Below are 25,373 nucleotides of genomic sequence, written 5' to 3' on the forward strand. Positions count from 1 at the left end.
CTTAAAGTCTGCTGAGAATTGCTGATACAATAAAAATTAAAGAGGCTAAACTCCTGAAAGGGGGAGAGTTTAAAAAGTGAATTGAGTTTTATAGCTGCTTTTACCCAAGAAACACACAAAGAGAAAAGAATAAAAAAAAATACAGAAAAGAATGACTTGTGTGATTCAAAGTTTAATATAAATGTAATTGAATTATAAGAAGATAATGGCCAAATACTTTCTAAAACTAATGGAAGAAAAATAGAAAAGGTATATACTTGAATAAATACAAATATGTGTTTCCTGAATATTAAACATAAAATATAATAATCTTGTAGAATTTAAAAGATACATAGATTTTTAAAGTATATTTTAGGAGGGAGAATAAATGGTTCTAATACTGTTATGAATACTACAATTAATCCTATTGTAATCAATGCTTTTACTATTGTTCAATGCTTGAACTATTGTTCAAGGCCAGCCTAGACTATATACTAAGTTCCAGACCATGCTGGGCTAATAGTGAGACAGTGTCTGAAAAAATAAATAGACAAAAAAGCTACTTTTCATTAAACTTCAATAAATCAAAAGTAACATTCAAAAGAATAGAAATTGAATACATACAAAGAAACAGAAAAAGAATATATGACAAATAAGTTCAAAGATTCAAAAACCATAAGAGTAGAATATGTGTAACTATAAATAAACTTTATTAATACATAAGAAGGCAAGAAAAGTGAAAATAAATAGTAGTCATTGATCCAAATAAAACAGCTAATAACATTAAATGTAAATGGGCTAAGTACCCTAGATAAAAGTCTAAGATTATCAGGCTAAATAAAATACAAATTTCAATTGTATCCTTCCTACTGGGCTTTGGGATATGGCTCTGTAGCTTGGTGGTAAACAACGTGACTACAATGCTTGAGGTCCTGAGATTGATCCCTAGCACTGCAAAAAAAAAAAAAAATCTCTATCCTGCCTATAAGAGAAATTTAAATATAAGTATCCAGAAAGAGTGTAAGTAAACAATGAAAAAAGATATATGAAACCAGTATGTCAAACTAAAAAATGTTGTTTTAACAACATTAGTAGCTCACGAAATAGACTTTAAGGAAGTAACATTATGAGAGATCAAAAGGGACATCTCATGATGACAAATGAGTCAAACTATAAGTCAGAGATCACAATTCTAAATTTGCACAAAAGTAGAAATACAGTTAACAAAATACAGCAAAAATGACAAAGGAAAAAGGCAAATTTACACTCAAAGGTAGACTTAAAACATATCTCACAATATTTAATAGACTAAGCATACAAAAAACTAGTAAGACTAGAGAAGATATGAATGACATAATTAACACACTAGTCATGATTGGCATGTACAGAATATTCAATCAGCAATGACAGAACACACACTCATTTCAAATGCACAGAAAACGTTATTAAAATTAGCCATATGCTTCATTATAAAACAAGCATCAATAAATTTCAAAAGCCAGAAACCTTTCAGAAAATGTTCTCTGCACTGTAGAATTAAGTTAGAAATTAATAAATAAGAGATAACTATAAGACCTTCAAGTGTGTTTGAAAGTTAAAGCACACATTTTAAATAACCCATGTCCAAAGCTGATTCTTTAAAAACAAAATACAATTTATAAAACCCTAGAAAGAAAAAAAGTGGGGAGGAAACAGATCACCAGTTTCAGGAAAGAAAAATGGAAAATCACCATATATCTTTCAAATAATAAAAAGATATCAGGGGCTGAGCATTGAGGCACATGCCTGTAATCCCAGCACTTGGGAGGCTGAAGCAGGAAGATCATGAGTTCAAGGCCAGCTAGTCTTAGCAACACTGCAAGATCTTGAATCAAAAAGAAAAAAAAAGATACTAAGAAGATATTAAGAAAATCCTTAACAGGACTGGTAAAGTGGCTCAAGTGGCAGAGCATCTGCCTAGCAAGCATGAGGCCCTGAGTTCAAACATTAGTACAAATAAAAGAAAGAAAGCACAGCAAAGAAAAGTAAAGCCTTTGTATTTTACACTTTATAAAAGCCTAACATAAATGGATATATTCCTTGCAAAACAGTGAAAATGATATAAGAAACAAAAAATGCAAATCATTCAATTAGCTATGAAATAAATTGACTATGTTACTAAAATATTTCCACAAAGATAATTTGTGGCTTAAATTTCTTTTCTGATGAATTCTTCCAATGCTTAGGAGAGAAATAATACTAAACTTATACAAACTTTAATAAACAGAAAAAAAAACACCTCCCAACTTGCTTTATAAGGCAAGATAATCTTAATGGCAAAAGCAGACAAGGACACTAAAACAAAAGACAATTACAGACCAATGTTTCCCATAAATAAATTAACTCAATTGAATGCAAAGAAATGTCAAAAAAAAAAACCCACTACATCACAACTTAGTGTTTGTGATGCCTGAGTGATTTATCATGCAAAAAAGTCAATCAATATAAGTCATTGCATGAACAGAAAAAAGGAATAAGCCAAGCTTATCTTTCTCGAAAAGAAAAAGCATTTGATAATATGGTATTCTGCATCCATTTATAATAAAATTTCCCAGCAAAGCAATCCCAGAAATAAAAGGGAGCTAAGAAAAACCTGCTGCGAACACCTACTTAATTATAAATTTTTTAATGTTTTCTGCAACACTATATTAATTGTCCTAGCTAGTACAGTAACAGGAAAGGAAATGCACAGACAGAAAAATGAAGAATTAAAACAAGCAGATGACGTGAGTTCCACTCAATTAAAAAAAAAAACTTCAGAAAATCGGTTAGAATTGATAAGTTATTGGTAAGTAACAAAAAACTGATTTTTGACATAATAAACTATATTCCCAATAACATCAAGAAGACCCTCTGTGATTGCCTCTTATGATGACCCTCAAATGGACACCGATGGAATCTTACCAGTGCACAACTGGATAAAAGCTACTAGAGCTAGAAGAGTACAGAGGAATGCAATCTACATACCCAGAAGCTCTATGATGCTTTGGACTGACAAAGAAATATATTTAATAAGCCTATCAGAGTGAATAGAAAAGTGGATGAGCTTCAACAATTTCTCTATGAATATCTCTCTCAATTGAACTTTTGATATTTATCAAGCAACAGTAGAGTTAAAATAAATATACCCTAATAAATGCCTGGGAGATAGCTCTTTTCTGCTGTCACTAAATCTGAACCCAGGTTAGCTTTTGTGAGTTCTGAAGAATCTACACAATATCAATAGCTGAAAAAAGAATCTCCATTTTGAGCTTCTACTAGCTAGGCACTGACATCCTTAAGAATAATGCTGAATTTGCTCCAAAGCAATATAACTAATGTGGCATCAAAGTCCCAACCAAAGTTCTACTACAAATTACATGACTAAAATAACTGAAGTCAAAAAGTATTACAATCTTCAAAGCCAAGCTATAAACAGTCTTGTGAGACATACTCAAGTCATGCAGAAACAAAACTGAATCACCATAGTTAAGATTATTTAAAAGATTATACCGCCAATAATATTCAGCAATATTTCCACACATCTGCATTTCTCCCACCATGTTCAAGCATAGCAACAGTTTTTCTAATTATTCATCAATAAAATGTTAAGACTGTTAAGTTTCACTCCTTAACTTGGGCCTCTAGGCATTGTTTTTTTTTAAGACATCAGTTTAGTTACCTTCTTTCCTAGTTCACAATGATAATAAGTCAAGATGGGAAGTGCAAAAAGCTGCTAGAAACAGAGTTGTAAGAACTAACAGCTAACTTGTTAGGAAGAACAGCAGAACGAAGAACAAAGAACTCCAAACACAGTCTTATGGGACCATTTAGCAAAAAACTCTCTGTCCTTCAAGAGCTTCCATGGGCAGCCAGTGCATAGTGTGTACATACTCAAAGAAAGAGCTCAAGAGTAAAGTTATTAGTAAGCATTACATTATGCCATGTATACTCTTTAAAGAAGGTAGGAAAATGTGTAACCTCTTTTTTAAAAGCAATTAATCCAAAATGTTTTAAATATTATTGAGGTTTAAATTTGAGCACTTTAATTATAAGCTTCAATTATACAGAAGACTGCACTCAAAATAAGTGCTGAGTGAAGTATTACAGTAGATAGAATATTAAGCTTAACATAAACGTTACATATAAAGTATGACCTCTTTATTCCCTGACTACACCAGAGAAATGAGGTGCTAATCTAATTTAAAATAATATTCAAGTTCTGAACTAATATCTTCACTATAGAAAGATAAGACTGTGTTTTATGTTACTAAAGTATTTGAATTGCAAAATCATTATTTGTCTCTACCCTGCTTAGCTTATCGCATTATCTCCTTAAATCTCTCTTAAATCCTCTGTATCCACAAGAAAGACAGGAAAATTATGACTTTGTCTGGGAAGTTTCTCTTAAGTATTGATTTAAAAGCTTAAAAACTTTTTTTAAAATGTTAATTCAAATTATAAAATATTTTAATAATTTTCTCATAAAATACTGTTAATCCACTGAAAGAGAACTTAAAGATTTTAACTCTCTTTGCCAATAGAACTAATGTCAAAGGACTATAATCAACTTCTCAGTAAACCATTAAACTTAAAAAGGACAGATAACATGATTGATTTTTCTGTGAATGAAAACTGTAAGCCTAAAAATTCTAAATATTCTTCAAAGTTCTAAATGATAGAGAATATGCAGAGGAAATATTAATTGGTGCAGAGCGCCAAAGTTTCAGTCTACAAACATTTCAGAATTGAGTGGGGAAGATTTAGAGTCCTCAAATTATCTACTTTCCACTGCAATCTGTGAAAAACTATGATAAAACCATAAAATGGGCTTAATCTACAATACATAAATGTTCACTAGAAAAGGTCATGCAATAACTGCATACGCGCAATCATAATGAACTAAAATTCAATCCAGTTCTTCTCATTATCTTATTTAACCTAACAGCCCTCTTCCAAAATTCAAACAGTAACAACATCACACTTACATAAGGCTTTAACCATAAAGAATTGTATACTAGTACAATATGGTTTTAAACTTAAACTGAGACTACACCTAAATTGTTTAAGGGTAAGGAAAAATGCATTACTGTGTTAAGTATACATAGATACTAGAGTGATATATGGCAGTGGGGTCTGGACTCGGTTTTGGTTTTATAAACTTCAACTTTTCCAGATCATTGGTAAAGAATCACAAAAAAGAAGGATATCATTTGGAATATTTTGTTCACAGAGAAAAATGCACATGCCTCATCTAGATGCTATCAACATATATCTACCAGCATTACCCTGCTCATATTTGTAGAAATTCAAAACCAAATATGAACACATTTTAGAGCTATTGTTGAAAGTTACCACTCACCTAGTCCAATGGTATTTTACAGATGAAAAACCTGGAAAATGAATAGGTGGTATGGCTTTTAAGGGCACACCAGCTAATGACAATGTCAATTTAAAACCTAGTTGTATTTCCACTAGGCTAACTCCCTCCAAATTTAAGTATCAAATAATCTCTGATTTGAGATATAAAAGTAAAAAGAAAATTCATTAAGAGACATGGAAGAAATACCCAGGGTGTGGTAACTGAAAAGTAATCAGTCTAATTATACCACTTCATACATTTTTCTGAATTTGGAAAACCTATAAATGGCCTATAACAACTTTTTTTTAAAAAAATCACTTAAAAGTAAGTCTAGGGCTGGGAACATGGCTCAAGTGGTTGACACCTGCGCATAAGGCCCTGTGTTCAAAACATCAGTACCACCACCACCAAAAAAAAAGTAAGTCCATGAAATAGACTTGGTATGGATATGCAGAATAACCTTGATAATATACACATATATAAACATGGAAATATCATTCAAGTGTAAATTGAAATTAGCACTTATTTCACAGTAGATTACACAAATAATGAAGAGAGCTAGCCCAGATAATTGCCCACACAAATTAGTGTAATGTTACTGAAATTTCTCAAACGTAAGTTAAAATTTAATTTACATAAGACTAAAATACAAAACCCTTTCTTTTCCTTAACTGCCTCCAATCGGCACAAATAATCAGTAAATTACCTAAGACCAGCCAAGAAAAAAATGGAGAATTTATTCATTCAATAAGTATTTACCTAATGTCAGATGATCTACTGAGTAGAATTTTTTTTGAGAGTAAGCAGGAAGTAGATGAGATCAATCCTCTCAAAAAGTTAAACTCTTATGGAGCTTTTATGAAATATATTACCTCAAGAAGCACAGTATATGTTGGAAAATTCTTTGGAACTATTCTCCTTTTTTTAAATGTTAATTCTTTTTTAGTATCTGTAAAATAAAGAACATCATCCTAACTTATTGTTCTATTTACCTAGCTTAAAAATATCTGCCTCAATTAAAAAGAATTTAATAAAATCTATTTTCCCCGAAACAGTTGCATCCTACACAGCATGAATTATAAATTGAATAGAGTCCAAATTATTTTACCACTAATAGGTCAAAGTGCCACAATTGTCAATGAGGCAAATCTTCCTGCTAGATACAGGAACATTTAGAATAACTCAAGTATTTAAAAAATCGCTCAAAATTTTTAATGTAACTCCTGCTACAAATATCTGTGTTCTGGTTAAGATGCTAGGGACTTTTTAACACAAGGAAAAAAATTAAAATGCAGACACAAATTGCAAAAGAGGAAAAGGTTTCATCATCACCTGATTCTTAGAGGATTACTGCTAACTGACGATTAAAGGGTTTGACAGAACAAAGTAATTTTAAAGCAACTTAATGTTTCCTAAGAAACAGATGTCTAGAATCTCATTAAGAAATACCTAGATAGATGACTTAAAGAAAATTATTAGCGTACTACAGTCAGCTGTCTCTGAGTACTAGGCTTATAGACAGCAATTATTTCTTGTTTCTATGTTTCCTAGAGGAAGAGAAAACTGCATTTATAATTAGGAAAGGCAGCCCTTGGGGTAAATCATTGGCAGGAAGTCACTAACAGCACTGGCCCCGTAGTTATGGTAGTACATACAATGGCTGGTGTGTAGTAGGCACTCAGTGTGTGTGGGATGAGGAGTGAGGAGCCATGTAAACAAGCCAAAACACCAAGAAGCACCCTGCTTTGGGGGCAGCACAGCAAACAATCACAGTAACTACTTTAACAGCAGCTGGCTGACAGTTTAATGTGCACTAAATGAAGGAGCTCTTCCTCCCTGCCCTCCTCTTTTACTCTGATACTAGATTGCACATTCAAAACAAATCCTCCCCGGCTCCGCCCCAAGCCCCGCCGCGGGTGCCTCCAGCCCCGGTCGCGAAGCCAAGTCCCGGGCCTCGGCGATGCCTAGACGCGGGCGGACGAGCGGGACCGGACGCTCGCGGCAGAGGCAGAGGCGCGGGGTGCCCACCCGCCCCCGGGACCCCCGAGGGTCGCCGCGCGCCCGCCCGCAGCCCTCCCCTCGCCCCGGCCCCAATCCGTACCTGCACACGGTAATCAGGTTCCTCCTTTCCACCGCAGCATTGCGGGCGCCCAGGCTCTTCTTGCCGCCGCTGCTGCAGCCGCGGCTCCCGCTCAGGCCCCCCAGGCTCCTCGAGGCCATGGCGAGCTCACCCCCGCACGCCCCCCACACCTGTTTCCTGGAGCCCTTGCTTGGTTCGCGAACGAATGGAGTGTAGAAGGGCCGTGGGGGAGAGAGCCTGGAAGCAGGCAAGATGTAGAAGACGGCGGGTGACTCGCACCCAGGGACTGACGACTCGGCACCCCGGCTCTCCGCACACAGGCGCGCCACACACGCAAGCACCACCTCCGCCCTCACGCGCGCCGCCGCCGCCGCAACCGGCCGCCGGTCGGCGCGTGAGGGTCGGCGCCCGACGTTCTGCTACTTCTCCGGGGACCTGAGCCAGTGGCGCACGCGCACGCGAGCCTGCCAGTCCCGCATGACTTAACCATCTACACTTCCAGCCACTCTTGCCTGGCAGGGACCACTGAGGTGAGGCCCGGACTGTTGCGCGCGCAGCCCCGCCCTCCCGACACCTATCAGATTGGCACTGCCCCAAAGGGAGCCAATCATAACTCGCAGGAGGCGGGGCCTGCCGCGCGAACCTGTAAAACCAAGTGCTCAAGTCCCGCCCTGGCGCGTGGACAGCTGTCAAGACGCCCGGCTTGCGCTTGCTGCCTGCTTGCCTGCAGCTCGCAAGGCACGCAGTTGGGGCAGCGCCGCTGTTTGAGCGGGATTGTGGGAAGTAGGGCCCCAGAGCACCGGTCCTTGCTTGGAACCAAGCTGTAGCGGCCTAGTCTCAACCTTTAATGATGACTGACTGTTCCCTAGACCCGGGGTCCTCCTTAGCTAGAAGGTCTCTGCGCCCCCATCCTACCTGGGACTTGCTTACCAAGAAGGGAGGGGATTCCTTTTGGCCTATCGCCCTCGGGTCTGATTTAACAGAGACACAACTGTTTAAGGAGGAAAACTTTCCACAGAGCATCCTTCTCGGGAGGTAGGGTTTCTTGACCCTCCGCGCCCCGACGCTCCTACCCCAGTCTCCCGCACAGCTTGGCCGCGGGAGTGAGAGCACAGTTGAGTGTGTGTTCTTCTCGAGGCCGGGTTGTAACCTCGGAATTGGGGTGGGGGTGGGGTGAGTCGGGGGCAGGGCTCCGCCCCTTCCCGCAGGAGCTTCTGGATCTGCCCACGTCCTGGCCACTCACCTGAGACTGGCTCACCTCCTTTTAAGTCTGTCTGTCCAGATTTTAGAGTGAAATCCTTAATCCTGGCAGACTCCATGGACCTAGAGCAGTGTTGTGCAGAGAACACCTTCTCAACAAAGGCTCCTTGGATTTAATTTGAGGTCATATGTATTTTACATTATTTTTACTAAAATTTCAGTTTTAGTGGCTCCCAAATCCATACAATTTTCACCTCTGGTTTTGAAGTTTCTGTCAAAGAATGTTATAGAGTATATAGTTCAGTGTAGACATTTCTGTACTTATATATCGTGCACAGTAAGACAGGAGGTATGTTAGTAGTCTGCTGAATGCTTTCTTATACACAGAGTTTTGTTTAATAACACTGGGTAACTAATTTCTGAGGTCTTTAAAATCATCAGGCTGAAGACTCATCTCTTCTGGACGTTAAGGTCTAATTATGGTAGAATAAAACCTGTGTAGAAAAATATGTCTTAACTAAGTTGTTACAACAAATACTCACACATTAATATTGTGATAAAATAATATAGACAGATTTTATCTTTCACACTAATAAAACTAGGGATGCTTCCACATGCAGTTGCATATGGCTAATCAGTGCACTGATTCCCAAACATTTCTTCTTTTCTCTACTGTGATGTATATGCTTGTAAGGAAGCTTCCCTTCTTAGGAGCTCCATCTTAACTTGTCTCTTCTTGCTAACCCAACAAGATGAATTCAATAGTAACCATTAGGAAACAAATGCATGGCTTTGGATGCAGTCTTAACAAAATATTTGCATTGGCAATGACAAATACTACTTGAATTGACATTGCTGTTATTTTTTAACCACAAATTAAATCTGCATAGGGAAAAAGAATAGAAAGCCATTAGTTATTAAGAAAAATCCTAGGGGAAAATTCCTAGGGCCATGGGTGGTGGTGCACATCTCTAATCCCAGCACTCAGGAAGATGTGGCAGGAGGATCAAAGATCAATCTGAGCCAGGTGCTGGTGGCTCACACCTGTAAGCCACCAGCAGGTGGCTCCTAGCTACTCAGGAGGCAGAGATCAGGAGGATCAATGTTTGAAGCCAGCCCAGGCAAATAGTCCACAAGACCCTATCTTGAAAACACCCATCACAAAAAAGGGCTGGTGGAATGGCTCAAGGTGTAGGCCCTGAGATCAAGCCCTAGTACTGAAAAAAAAAAATCAACCTGGGGCTACATAGTGAGACCTTGTCTCAAAAAGAAGAAAAAAAGAAAAGAAAATTCCTAGACATCCATATTTGGTAGGTCCTGAGGAAAGAAAGATACACAAGTCTTTGAAGCATTAACCAAAAAGTCAAAAATGAATGATCATGCTGGAACAAGAAAAGTGAGATATTATCATTCTCAAAATTGTCTTTCCAGCAACAAGTGTATTTTCATTGGTACTTGTACTGTGAAGTTGTATTTATGACTGAAAATTCAGTAAAATTTAATCTTAAACAGGTAATGTTAGTTTTCATACCTTACATTTAAGGGTATTCTGTTAATATATTGATACTTGCTTAAGAAGATTTTGCCATTAGATAAGCGATTTTTTTCTCCTTGCATATAGAATATGTCATTAAACTGCCATGGGGAGGCCTTATTTGATAATGGTATTTTTTCTCACTTATCTGGAGCAGTATACCCTGGATCTCTTTTTCTAGATTACTAATCTGGAAATAATAAATGGAAGAGATTACTAATCAATTATATCTGGTACATAGTATAAAACTACTATAGAGCTCTATGAGTTTCATACTAGTTTTTAAACTTCTTTTTGCCCCCATTTCAAGTCTTTATTTGAAAATTGCATAAAGATTAGTCAGAGATATAAAAACATTCACAATAAAAAATCTTGAAAACAGTAGATGCCTAATCTAACCTATAAGACTTCTATAGTACTGAATGGTCATACCATCCTCAGTCACCATTTCTCCCAACCTTCTCCTTATCAGAGACAAAAATTACAAGTGTAATATATGAAAGTCCTCAAGTACAAAATGCTTTAAGCCAGAGAGGTCACCAAACCATAGTTTATTTTAGTCACAAAAAAGAAGTGAACTTTCAAATGAAGCCACGAACCCAACAGCCATACAGAAAAAATTAGAAAAGTTGATGATACAAATTTTTTTAAATCTGTAAATCAAGTATCACTATAAGAACAATCAAAAGAAAAATGACAGACTGAGAAAACTTGATATTTATATCATGAAGAAAGAGCTAATTTCTTTATATAGAAATTACTCCTGTGGTTCGATAAGTACTAAATTATTTAGTAGAACAATAAGGGTGAAAGCCAAAGAGGAGTGAGGAAAAAGTCTGCAGGAAATGAATTCTTTTTAAAAGCCAACATGAAAGGGGAAACAATTCTTTTTAAAAGCCATCATGAAAGGGGAAAAAAAGAGAGTAGTGGTATAGTAGAATATTGAGTTGAAGGATATTGGTATTTTATAGCTGCTGTTCCTTTTCATGGAAATTACTTGAGCACATTTTAAAGGTGATGGAATAAGGACTAGAGGCATGGCTCAAGCAGTGGAGTGCCTGCTTTGCAAGCATGAAGCCCTGAGTTCAAACCCCAGAGCCACAAAAAATTAATAATAATAATAATAGTAATAATAATAAGTAAATAAAGCTGATGAAATGAATCAACTGGGAGGGAAAGGTTAGTAATGGAAGAGAGAGGAAAGAATGAACAGAAGTGATAATACAGAAAAGGGATGGTGTCCAAGGCATAGATGGATGGGTTGAACTTTTTGGTTGAAGTTATCAATTCTCAATTTTAACCAGAGGGAAGGGTAGAGTACAGCATAGATAATTACAGATAGTTTTGAACTATTATTATTATTGCAAAACCAAGAAGTTCCCCATCTGATAGTTTATTTTTTTCTCTATAAAACAGAAGACAATGTCACCAGTTGAAGGATTTAAATAGTCCTGCTTATGAATACCTTAACTAATGAAACTTGGTAGGACTCCTTCCATATTTGAGGACCCATTTGAGACTGGATATCATGAATTTACAATGAGACACACCTACCCTATTGTTAGTTTCTTAGCTCAGGCAACCGTAATAAAATACTATAGATTGGGGTGCCTTAAACAACAGAAATTAATTTTCTCACAATTTTCAAGACTGTGAGCAAGATGCTGGCCAATTTTGTTTCTGATGATGGCTGTCTTCCTGACTTGCAGAAGGCCTCTTCTCACTATGTGATCACATGGCCTTTCCTCAAAGTGTACAAAGGAAAGAGGGTAGCTTTCTTGTATCTCTTCTTATAAGGGACTAATACCATCCTGAGGGCCCTTCCTCATTCCCTCCTCTCAATGACTACCTCTCTAAGGCCCTATTTCTAAATTACATTAGGAATTAGGACTTCAACATAAGAAGTTGGAGAGAATGCAAAATTCAGCCTGTAACACTTAAGATGCTGATAACAAGGAATGCAGGTAATAAGGAAAATGTTGGTTTCATCCAGGACTGAGATTTTATGAGAGTGAAAGGAAAAGACAGAAAGGCAAAGGAAGTTTGTGATATTAGCAAGAATGTAAGTCTAATGTACTTAAAGTTGACTATAAGGGGAAATGAAGAAAGGAGAGAAGTGATGGATTGATTGGGTCAGACAAGAGGAATCAGATGACTGAATGATGTGTTGAGTTCAAAGAGACCATTGAGCAAGCTGGAAAGGGAGACGGTCAGGGGGCATGGTTATATTAATAATTTTGGAATTAGAGCATTCATGAGTGATGACAAAATCCAACGTGTGATCACGGTAGTATGTATCAGACAAGAGTAGTGGGGGAGGCCTTGTGATGAAGGGAGGTTAGAAATTTAGAAATTCAGGGTGTTGAATTACAGTCCGTGCTCCACTGAAGTCATACAGAATGATGGAGGAGTTAGAATATATAGTAGTTTTTGTGTTACCTTCGGCAAGTTAGGGGCTAAGTGAAAGACTGTAAGTAACAGTATTGTCCAATTATATGAGCCTCAAAGGATTGAGAGTAATATTTTTATTTGTCTGCTTTTTACAAGAGGATGTAGAAATAATGGTCAAGAAGTAGAAACCAGTGAAACACTATTCTCCTGGACCTGAGGTCTGAAAGGAATATTAAAAAAAACACTTAAAAATAAACATAGTTGGGCTGGAGGTATGGCTCAAGTGGTAGAACACCTGCTGTGCAGGCATAAAGCCCTGAGTTCAAACCCCAGTCCCCCAAAAAATAAACAAATAAACAAAGTTAATTCTAGAGTCCAGCAAGAAAAATAGAGCCTTCAGTGGAGATACAGGTTTCCTTTGAGAAAAAGAGATGGAGGGACTACTCAGAATTAAAAATAAATGCGCTGTGTGCCAGTGACTCACACCTGCAATCCTAGCTATTCAGGAGGCGAAGATCAGGAGGATTGAGGTTTGAAGCCAGTCTGAACAAATAGCTTGAGAAACCCTATCTCAAAAATACCCAACACAAAAAGGGGCTGCTGGAGTGGCTCAAGTGGTAGAGTACCTGCCTAACTAGTGTGAGACCCTGAATTCAAACCCTAGTACTGGCCCCCAAAAAGAAAAGAAAAGAAAGTCACATAGTGGTGGAGTGGCTCAAGTGGTAGAGCACTTGCCTAATAAATGTAAGGGTGTGAGTTCAAACCCCAGTACCACCAAAACCAAACCAAACAAACACACACACACACAAAAGAAACCAATCATGTGGAAAGTCACATAGTATATGGCAGAATCAGGACTAAAATCTTGAAATCTATATCTGTTAGATATAAAATTCTTTCTAACACATTTAACTATTTAAGAAACTAACTCCAGTGAGGCTTAAACCCAGACCCCTGAGTTGCACATGTACTACTTAAGAATCAGCAAGGATTATACATGGATTAGGGGTGTAGCTCAGTGTTAGAATGTTTGCTTAGCATGCATGAGGCTTTGGGTTCCATCCCTGACATTGAAATAAATTATTTTAAAAGGACAGCTGGGCATGGTGCTGCGTGACTGTAATCTCAGCACTAGGAAGATGCAGGAGGATCAAGAGTTTGAGACTATACATCAAGACAATGTTTAAAAAAGGGGGCGTATTATATACATTCAATAATTGCATCTCTCTGGGAACACGGAGTCTAGGAAATTGAGAGCAGTTCAGGTTTCCATATGGTACGTAAGAACTGTGGAATGAGTTTCACCATTGCGGCTAGCAAGACAGTCACCTCATCACCTTAGAGAGGGCAGCAGTTCTTTCTTTTCTCTCCTCCCTTTTCCCTTTCTCCTTGACTAAAACTTTAGCCTCATGCTGTGCCACACTGAATTACTTGACACAGAAGATCATTGTTGTCAGCATTCTCCAGTACATTAATTGGGTTTTCTGTTGAAAAAGAAGTCAACACTTCTGACACCTTAATGACAATGAATACTCTTTTAAGACATCAGAATAACAAAATAGTATTCCATGGTGTAGTTATACCAGAATTTATTTGACCATTGCCACATTGTTGAAATTTTTTTTGTTTAGTCATATGTGCATACAATGTTTGGGTCATTTCTCCCCCCTTTCCCCCTTCCCCCTTCCTCTCCCCCCATCCTCTCGCTTCCAGGCAGAAACTGTTTTGCCCTCATCTCTAATTTTGTTGAAGAGAGAATATAAGCAATAATAAGAAGGACAAAGTGTTTTTGCTAGTTGAGATAAGGATAGCTATACAGGGAGATTCCTCGCATTGCTTTCATGTACAAATGTGTTACATTCTAAATTGATTCTTCTGCAACTGACCTTTTCTCTAATTCCTAGTCCCCTTCTCCTATTGGCCTCTGTCGTTTTAAAGTTTCTGCATTAGTTCCTTTGCATTGAGGACATCAAATACTATCATGTTTTTTGGGTGTCTTACCTATCCTCATACCTCCCTTGTGTACTCTCACCTTATCATGTGACCAAAGTCCAATCCCCTTACTGTATTTGCCCTTGATTTATTGAAATTTTAGTATGTTTCCAATTGTATTATTGTACACATCATTAGCACTACAATATCTGCATATTCCTGATATTACTTTAAGATACATTGTTTCAGTCAGGCTCTGGTAAATCATTGCCAGTAATCCTAGCTACTTGGCTGCTGAAGTCAGGAGGATTGCGGTTTGAGGCTACCCCAAGCAAATAGTTCACGAGACCCCCATTTTCAAAATGACTAGATCAAGATGGACTGCTATGGCATAAGCAGTAAAGCGTGCTTTAAGAGCACAAAGCCCTGAGTTCAAACCTCAGTCCCAACCCTCCCCTTCCCTGCAAAAAAATACATTGTTTTAGAAATTATATGTTGAATCAAAGGATACATAATTGTTTTTGGTGGTAACTGGGGTTTGAACTCAGGGCCTTGCTCTTACTAGACACTAGACGTGTTCTACCACTCGAATCAGAAATCATGCTCTCTCAGCATTTTTTCTTTTTGCTTTATTAATTTTTCCATTAGGGTCTTGAATTTTTGATCAGGGCTGGCTTCAGACCACAATCCTCATCTCTATACCTGAATAGCTGGGATCACAGGTGTGCACCACCATGCCAGGCTTATTGCCTGGACTAGCCTCCAACTATGGTCCTCCTGATATCTGTCAGCAGCAGGGATATTCATTTTTGTCTGTTCCTAATGTTTTCTTCCCTACAGAAATTTTGGATTTGTATGCAGTTAAATTTTTGTTTTGATTTGTATGATTCCTGAGTGTCACATAGCTTTAGAATAGCTTTCTGTGTGCTTAGTTTTAAGAGCGATTACATATCTTTCTATAATATGTTTATTTTTATCTTTTTGCATTTTCATATTTTATATTTATAGAACTTATCTTTGTGTAAGAATCAATTTTTGATAGAACCTAGTTTTCCCAAATGATCAATAGTTATCTAATACTAGTACTAAATAATCTACCTTTTCTCATTGATACAAAATGCTGCCTTTGTCAGGTACTATATATATTTGAATGTACTAGTGGATTTTTTAATTCTGATCCATTGACCATTTGTGAGCAACTAGTACCAAAATCTAAGTACTGAAGTCTTATGTAATTCTGGAATTCTATTCTTCCATAAAATACTAGAATTGTTTTAGCATATTTCCCCCCAAAAAATGCCTGTTAGATTTTGATTAGAATTACATAAAATTTATAGATTGGGTGAAAGTAACAGCTTTAAAATATTTTGAATGTTCTAAGAGTATGCTGTATCTCACACATTCTTTTATTTCACTTGGTGTAGTTTTTTGTCATTGAATTCCAGATTAGAATTATGAATGTTTATTTCATACACTGTACTTCTTAACTAATTATAACTTTTACATAGCAAAGCTGCTCATTTTTTTACAGTCACCCTGTTAAATGGCCTTATCGTTTTTAATAGGTACTCAGTTGATTCTGTTGGTTTCTAGATAAGTAGTTACATCATCTGAGTTTATTCATATAACAATTTTAATGTCAACCGACACCTGGTAGGTATTCAATAAACATTAGATAAAACTATATGATTCTTTCTGCTTATTATATTACTGAGGTATCAGAAAGGCTAAATTTTTCATGATGAGATACATAGATTTATGTTCTCATACCTTGGCAAAGTAAATACAAATTTCATCTGTAAAAATAAATATGCAGCCACGCACCAGTACCTCAATTCTAGCTACTTGAGAGGCTGTGATCAGAAGGATTAAGGGGCCAGCCCAGGCAAATTGTTCATGAGACCCCCATCTTGAAAAATAACCAAAGCAAAATAGACTGGAGATGAGGTTCAAGCAGTAGAGTACCTGCTTTGCAAGCACAAAGCCCTGAGATCAAAATCTAGTCCCATGCAAAAAAAAAAAAAAAAAGTTTGTTTTCATAGCTAAAACTGTGAATACCAATTCTAAATAGTTATTTTCTATAAATTATCTTAGGCAACATATTCAAATATAAGTTCTTTAAAAAATCATCTTAAGGTTTATGTACACATGTACAAAATATATATTTTTGTTGTTGTTGTTGTTGGTTTTTGTTTTTTTGAGACAGGATCTCCTATGTAGCTCAGGATGGATTCTGACTCAGTACACAACCTAATCTGACCTTGAACTCCTGCCTCAATATCTGAGTGCTGAGGATTTACAGGTCTGTGATTCCTGGCTTTGAGACTGTTTTGACAACGACTAAACATTAGGGAGAAATGGGATATTCACAATGTCTAAACAAGACTTTCAGCAATGATGTAAAAAAATACTACTTTAATTGTAATGAGACTCTATTACATTAAAATAATTTTAATGAAAATTCTCTTTGAGATATCCATAAAATCAAGAGAATTAAAGTGCATTTTAGCACCAATTTATTATATCCACAAATTTTTGCCTGCAAGCTTAAATCTATGAAAATAGTATTAATGATTCTCCCTTGAAATCAGAGTCAATTTATTCATTTATACTTAAGGCCACTAAGATCTCTGCTTAGTGTTCAAAACTTGGTCAGCTGTATCCTTCAACTCAGAGTTGAAGTATATTTACATGAGTCAACCAGTGAGCAAAAGTAAAAAAAACTGAAATAGAAAGAAAAATCGTAATCATCATTGAAATCTCTACCAAGATTATACTTAATTCATTGTAGCTCATATCCTCAATCTTATAATGTTAATATCTTCTTAAATATTTCTTGGCAGACTTTGGAAGACTACGAGTAATGGTTGTATTCATTTTCTAGTTTAAAGGTACAAATTTAGTGTCAATAAAAGACCCATTTTTAGCTGAAAATTCTATGGGTCTCAAGTTTGCTACATTTCAGCTCGGTTTGCTGCTCAAGGTCTTATGTGTCTAGAAACACAGTGCCAACTGAGCTGTGTTCTCATCTAGAGACTCAGGATAACAATCTCCTTTAAAGTTCATTCAGCTTGTTGGCACAAACCAGTTGAGCCTTGTTTTCTGGCTGACTATTGACTAGGGGTCAATCTCAACTCCTTTCTACATGGAGTCCTCCATCTTCAATTCAGCAACAGTGCATGAAAGCCCTTCACATTCTTCAAATTTCTAAGGCCTTCTGCTACTACCTATAGAAAACTCTCTGCTTTTAGAGGCCTAATGTGATTAGGTTTTGTACACCTAGATTATCTCCAGATCCCAAGATCAACATGTTAGTGAACTTCATTATATCAGCAACCTCTCTTTTAATTATGCCAAGGAATAGAGATGATGAAGGCCATCCAAGGATTCTGCCTAAGTGGTTAGGCAGCACAAAGAAGCAATGTTTTCCCTAAAAAAACTTATTTTATTAAATGTTTATTAATTTGGCAATGGTATCCCCAAACCAAACTATTTCTGTTGATTATAGGAATTTTGATATGGCTAATATCAAAAAAGCCATCACCTGCTGGTAGTCTCTAAGGCATGGGAAAAATTTGTCACTTATTCACCCAATAAAGAAAATTAGTTCTCAAAAGAAGAAATTCAAATGGCCAAAAAACACATGAAAAAATGCTCACCATCCCTAGCAATAAAGGAAATGCAAATTAAAACCACACTAAGATTCCACCTCACCCCCTTTAGAATAGCCATCATTAGCAACACCACCACCAACAGGTGTTGGTGAGGATGTGGGGAAAAAGAACCCTCTTACACTGCTGGTGGGAATGTAAACTAGTACAGCCACTCTGGAAAAAAATTTGGAGGTTTCTTAAAAATCTAAACACTGATCTACCATATGATCCAGCAATACCACTCTTGGGGATATACCCAAAAGAATGTGACTCAGGTTACTCCAGAGACACCTGCACACCCATGTTTATTGCAGCACTATTCACAATAGCCAAGTTATGGAAACAGCCAAGACGCCCCACTACTGACGAATGGATTAAGAAAATGTGGTATTTATACACAGTAGAATTTTATGCAACCACGAAGAAGAATGAAATACTATCATTCGTAGGTAAATGAATGGAACTGGAGAACATCATTCTGAGTAAGGTTAGCCTGGCCCAAAAGACCAAAAATCGTATGTTCTCCCTCATATGTGGACATCAGATCAAAGGCAAACACAACAAGGGGATTGGACTTTGATCACATGATAAAGCAAGAACACACAAGGAAGGTATGAGGATATATAAGACACCTAAAAAACTAGATAGCATTTGTTGCCCTCAACGCAGAGAAACTAAAGCAGATACTTTAAAGCAACTGAGGCCAATAGGAGAAGAGGACCAGGAACTAGAGAAAAGGTTAGTTCGAGAAAAATTAACTTAGAAGGTAACACATGTACAGGAAAGAAATGCGAGTCAACTCCCTGTATAGCTATCCTTATCTCAACTAGCAAAAACCCTTGGTCCTTCCTTTTATTGCTTATACTCTCTCTTCAACAAAATTAGAGATAAGGGCAAAATAGTTTCTGCCGGTAGCAAGGGGTTGAGGGGGATGGGGGGGCGGGGGTAAGGCAATGGGTGGGGGGAAGGGGGGAGAAATAACCCAAACATTATATGCACATATGAATAAAATTTTTTAAAATGAGGGTGCCTTCACCACCAAAAAAAAAAAAAAAAAAGAAAATTAGTTCTATAAAATATGGGATTGCAATAATGAACAAAACTTTCTGTTTCAAACAGCATACACTTTAGATTAGAGAGATATTAATCAAAAACTTAGTAAAACATTTATGCTAATAAAATATGATAAATTATCCAAAGGAGAGAATAGCCTATAAAAAGAGAATGTGGGCACAGTACTTCAAAATTCACTATTTCTACAGAAAAAAAAGTCAATGATGCTTCTAGGGTTGAACAACACTGTGGTCCTGCAGGGATATCAGGGAGGAAGTAATGATAGAGCTGAAGTATTAAGGAAGAATAGGCATTAACTGGGTAAAGAGGCTTATGGTGAGAGAAGGTATCCAGGGAGAGGGAAGAGCATGTACAAATGGCCTGTGGCTGGAGGAGAGGCACTGTCTGAAGTTACTGTGGCTGGAGCTCAGGGAATAAAGAGAGTAGGAGGGTATGGTTGGCCATGTCTCTAGAAGAAGATAGAATTTGCTGTTCAAGAGGCTCATGAAGCATTTTCATCTCTATCCTAAGACTGAGAAACCCTTGAGAAGTTTGAAACAAGAGGCTGACAAGATCAGATTTGCGCTTTTAAATAACTCCGGCTGCTGTGTGGAGAATGGCTAAAAAGATCAAGTAGAAAGTGCTGCTCCATAATTTTTTGAAAGTACTTAGAATGTTTCCCTAATGACTTGATTTTTATAGTTTCTGTGATTGGAAGCTCTGTTTCTTGCTTTAAAGTCTGAGTAGGTTCCTGATAATAGGTGCCAGTACTGTGTGTTCTCATGTACTTAGCCAAGTTGTGCTAAAAACTCTGCTGCTTTTCCAATAATGTAATGTGGTTTTGCATTAGAATAGACCATAAATCTTTGCTTAGTATTTTCTAACCTGTAACACAGTGAGGTTGCTGGCAATTTTCTCCTTCACATGGGAATCCATGATGATGATATATTGCTCATCAAAGTTTTGGTTCTCTGGGCCATTAACATCTTATAAAGAAAAATAAGTTGAAGAAAAGACAGTAATTTCCTGGATAACTGATTTTTGGTTTTTTTGGTTTTTTATTATGATTTTTTTTTTTGTGATGGGGTGTCTCCAACTCTTAGGCTCAAGTGATTCTCTGCCTCAGCCTTCTGAGTAGCTGGGATTACAGATGTTATATCTGGGTGTGAGGAATAGTTTTTTTAAATAGGAATACTTATATATAAGAGTGTCCTGTTTATGACTAAATCCTTCCCCCACCAAAGTGAAATTTAGCAAACAGCCAAGAGCCTTGAGCCATTTAAAAGTACCCCAAAACCAGCACATCTAGATAAATTCATTTTACTAATTTTATTATGCTCAGCTTGCAAGATCAGGCAGCACTCATTCATTGAATGGACTAAATGGAATATACTACCCAGTCAGCTCATATCCCACTCCCACGAGCTCTTTCTCCCTCCCCTTGCCACACATACTCATTCTGCACCTATGTCTTGTGCACATCATTTGCTTGATGTCTCTTAATTGAAGCAATTGGTGAATATGGTCTGCTGAGCTCTAGTCAAATAAATTCTACCACAATGAGAATATATGATGTCTCTTTTTCTCTGCCCTTCAAGAACATGTGATCTTGTGGAAATTATACAATTTCTATGTATCTTAGTTTCCTGATCTCTGTAGTGGAGACAATGATAATAGTATATATTTCATAGAATATTGGGACAATATTAAAAGAGAAACAAATGAAACTTTTAAAACAGGACTTGGTGAGTGGCAAGTACTGCAAAGTATGACCTATCATCATGATTGGTCTTCCTGGAAAGGGCTCCAGAACATCAAGTCTGGTCTCAGTGTCTCCAAAATGCTACTACATGGTTTTGCACAGGCTTCCTGAATTTGACTTTAACCTTGTCTTTTTTAACATATGAAGTTATGTCAGTTCCAGATTGGACAAAGAATTTATCACTCTTAGTGGATATTCCCTCTTCTTCATAGTCTTACAACAAATGCTCTATCATTTTCAAAGTTTTCCTAATAGTGTGCTTTAAATTATCTTTATTCTTTTTTTTTCATACTGTATAAGACTTCCAAGGCCTACAATAAGCCAATAATTTCCCAGGATATGCTCACACTTAAGATGTCTTATCATTCTAGTAATACATAATACAAGATTTAAATAACAAAAAGGTACTTCATACGAGATAATAGATGCTTATTATGCCATTACTGTGATAATTGATGTTAAAAATATGCTCCCCTTAAAACATGTTACACCTATACTAGACAATAGCTATAGTGTTTACTAACTAGTTCATGGTGTTCATTTGCTAGTTCATTTACTCTGAACATACTTATTAATAAACCTAAACATAGGTTTAATGTAGGCTACGTTCTTTCTTGGTGCTTGCTCCCTTGATGTACTGAGTACCCTTCATCATCACCAGTCAGGAAGATTTTATGAATCTTTCCTTTCTGTAGTTTGTATTAAAAATCAGTTTTTTCCAATGTAAAATTAGATTAAATGCCTTTTCAAATTTCCTTGAGATCCTGATATGACCTTTGCTTTCCTTTCTCCTTTGATCACTTATTATTAATACACTTTCTTCACAACTTTATCATACAAATTCGCAGATTACGATACATGGCATGTTAGACCAATTTAGCAGTCAGAGTAATAAGATTATGTTACTCCTCTGTTCCAAACTCTCCAATGGTTTTCTTTACTATTCAGAGTAAAAGTTTAAAGTACTCACAATGACCTACCAGGTCTTACAGGATCTAATCATAGTCACTTCTCTGACATCATTTACTACTACTCTTGCCCATTGGTCACTCATTAGTAGGACTCATTATCTTCCATCAGTTCACCTACTCAGATACCCTATTTAAATTACAAACACCTTTCCTCTGATTTTCTTACCTTTTGTTCTGTTTTTTTTTTTTTCTTCTAATACTAGGGATTGAATTTAGAGCTTCTCACTTTCTAGGCAAGTGCTTTACAATTTGAGCCACACCCTAACTCCTTTTGCCTTTTAAGTTGTTTTTCAGATAGCACCTCTGCTAACTTTTGCCCGGGCTGACCTTGAGCCACAATCCTCCTGTCTGTACCTCCAGAGTAGCTGGGATTACAAAGTATACTACCACACCAGGCAGAATTCCTTATCTTCTTTCACTAGTTTGTCTCTGTAGCACTTATCAACATCAGAATATTATATTCTCTCCGTTATCTACTTGTTTATTTTTCAACATCACTCAGTAAGATGCAAACTCAATCAGGGAAAAATTATATTTACTGATGTAGAACAATATTTAGCAAGTAATTGGTGTTCAGTTTTTATTTTTTGTCAATAAAATGAGCCTTAGCTTTCTTCCCTGATTTTCTCTCTTTGTTTTCATTTGCTTATTTACTTAACACATATTTTAAGTATTATGCTGGGGTTGCAAAAATAAATAAAACAACTTCATCCCTTGAAGTTCTCAGAGAGTAGTGAGGAACAAACATAGATGTTAATGGAACACATTGACAAGACAAGTACTTTTATTATGTAACCACATATGTAGCACACTGAACTATCAAAGGGGGCATGATTAATTTTACATGGGCAGTATTGAGGAGAAAGCACTTGCTGAGTAGGTTTTCACTGAGAGAACTTTGGAAAGAACAACATTCCAGAGAGTGTAGCATTACCAAAGTCTGGGTAGTAAAACATGGAGGAGATTGGAGCTCAACTGGATGAGTAATACTGGAACAGAGGGTGACATGAGAGAAAACCAAGACAGGTAACAGAAGCCATAATTCAGAAGTAACTGTGCATATCATTTAAAGGAATTTGGACTGTACTATTTAGGCAGTTAGGTGTTATTGAAAGATATCATGGTCAGATTTGTCTTTGTAGCAAATTTAGAAAAGAGACTGGTTAGTAATAAAGAATTTGAGCAAAAGATGATATTTGTGCTTTATTTTAGATTGCAACACTATGCTTACTGAGCAAACATTTCACCTTGAAAAATTTCTTTATTTGATCTGATAATTTTTGATGCAAGGTCCTTCATGAATCTTCAAAATGCCAGAAATATTATCATGAATCCCAAGGACAATCTAAGAGAAGCCAAGATTTTATAGGCTAATAAATAAGAATAAAGCTTGGTAATTTCTTACTTTTAGATCCATTTTTGATTAAAGAAACTCAGTTTTATATCTGAGGAAAAGTTTCTAAATAAAATTACATAATATAATTTAGCTATGTCTGACAAATAAGTTGAAAAAAGACCAAAATAAAAATAGAGAAGAAAAATATAAAATCGATTTGGCATGGTTGCAGTGAAATTATTTGTTCTCTGTTCCTGAGCTATAATGACATTTTCCCAATGAAACTATTGCTCTGCAGTAGTTGAATTTTTACATCTACATGTAATGTATCAGAACAGAAATACTCCAAAACATCTTTAAATTTATGATTGGCAGGAAAGAAGATGCAGACTCAATATATGTTAAAGTAATAATAAATCAAAAGAAAAAAATAAGTCAAATAGAAGAGTCTGGATTGATGAGCCACAAAGGCCTAGTTGTTTTTCTCAGTGGAGACCCATTTATGTGAGGTGTCTTTCTGCCTCTGGGAGTATGTGATTCTCCACTGTGCACCTAGATGTGGGATATGTGAGTTTGCACCAAACATAAATCTAATAAATTTCACATATCTTCACTCATTGCCACTGTGAGACTTGGTGTAATTTCTTTAGATAGACAACCCACCCATTTTACTGCTGTGAAATCTATTCTAAGCTTCAATAACTAAGAAAATTTTTCAGAGTTACACCTTCCTCAAAGACATTGAGTACTCATGTTTTCCACAGTATACCTTTTCTAAATTTAACTACAAAAATAAGTGCTACTGTGCAGTGAAGATTTTTTTTTCAATTGTTTTGACAGTACTGAATATAAGATGCATTAAGCTTCCCAGGTGGCAATTTCCACAGTTTAACCTTTATATTTTATTGTCTTAATGACAAACATGATGGAGAATGAAGAAAACATGATTATGATTATGGAATTGTAATGTTTGCCTTTGCCATATCAGGACATGCTTATAAGGATAACATGGCTCGCTCAGTGAGAACTATTGATTGCAATCTATAGTGACCAAGTGAAATAAGAACCAAAGTAAAAATGATAGCACACTGTCAATTGCAAAGCAAAGCTAGTTCCTACATAGGAACACTGCACTATAACTTAGTGTAAGGAACTGCTGAACAAAGACCACACCACATTTATTGAAATACAGACTGCTGGGCTGTCCCTCTCAGGTTCAGAGTGCAGCAGCTTGGCTGGAATGGGTAGGGGCTTTATAGGAGGGGCCACACCATGAGGGAGGGAGGGTATTCCTCCCAGAGAACAGCTGGGCTGCTAGCCTCTGTTTATCTGAGATCACCAGATGGAATGGGTCGACATGCATAGCTAGTTGAGAAATTGGAAGTTCCTGAGATTTTGCAAGCAGGGAAACAAGTAGTGGGGTTTGGCAAGTGGTCATAAATCAGGGGGTCTGGTTTTGGTGTTAGCCTCAGAACTCTCCACCTGCCCCAAGAATGCCAAGGACCTAACATTTAGCAATTAGTAGAAATACAGTAGCAACAAGGTCATAACATATTATGTCAGACAATGGACACAATATTCCTGAATATTTGGCAGAATTAGAGAATATCTCACTTGGAAGAACAAACACAAAGGAAATTAGCTAAAAGATAAGAATCAAAATTTATCCATGTCTCAAAAAAAGGTCATAGGGTAAATGAAAAATTTTGCAATTATATATTACCATGGTTAGAAATATCCCTTCATTTTCTATGTTAATATTATTTCATAAATTTTTATAGACATTTTTGCCATTAATTAGAAAAGGTGCAAATGTAATAAGAATTTCTTTCACTCTTTTTTCAAGTATTGTGCATTAAAACAAACCTCAGGCCTTAGTTGGCCCACTCTGGAATCCTACATACTTTGACTGTAGATACTGCTAGGGCAAATAGTACTACATCCTAGAACCCACAGCCCTTCTACTTGATCCTGAAGAGAGTAAAATGGGCTGGTCTGGCTGGTCAAGGGCAAAAGTAAAGTCAAGATGAGAGACAGTTGATATAAAACAGAACAGGATTTCCCTGTCCCTCTGGTAGCTAGCCAATCTGAAATCCTCACCA

The 25,373-nt window shown here is 36.7% G+C and overlaps 2 protein-coding genes across 5 annotated transcripts in view; one reads left to right on the forward strand and one right to left on the reverse strand.

Annotated features, from left to right (window-relative positions):
* The window catches only part of Rundc3b (RUN domain containing 3B), a 201,850-nt gene that overhangs the window by 158,144 nt on the left and 18,333 nt on the right, over positions 1-25,373 (reverse strand). The window contains exon 1 of one of the 4 annotated variants that reach the window (XM_074064840.1): positions 7,461-7,993. The exons of 1 other annotated variant lie outside the window; for it this stretch is intronic. In XM_074064840.1, the coding sequence (XP_073920941.1) occupies positions 7,461-7,579 (119 nt within the window). In that variant the 5' untranslated portion in view covers positions 7,580-7,993. Of the gene's footprint in view, positions 1-7,460; positions 7,994-25,373 lie in introns of those variants that run through there. 2 more of the 4 variants (XM_074064839.1, XM_074064841.1) reach the window with 2 other exon arrangements.
* Abcb1 (ATP binding cassette subfamily B member 1) overlaps positions 1-25,373 on the forward strand; it is a 186,632-nt gene that overhangs the window by 60,714 nt on the left and 100,545 nt on the right. The window lies entirely within an intron of this gene.

Source organism: Castor canadensis, chromosome 2, assembly GCF_047511655.1.
Source record: "Castor canadensis chromosome 2, mCasCan1.hap1v2, whole genome shotgun sequence".
In the NCBI taxonomy this organism is placed as follows: Eukaryota; Metazoa; Chordata; class Mammalia; order Rodentia; family Castoridae; genus Castor; species Castor canadensis.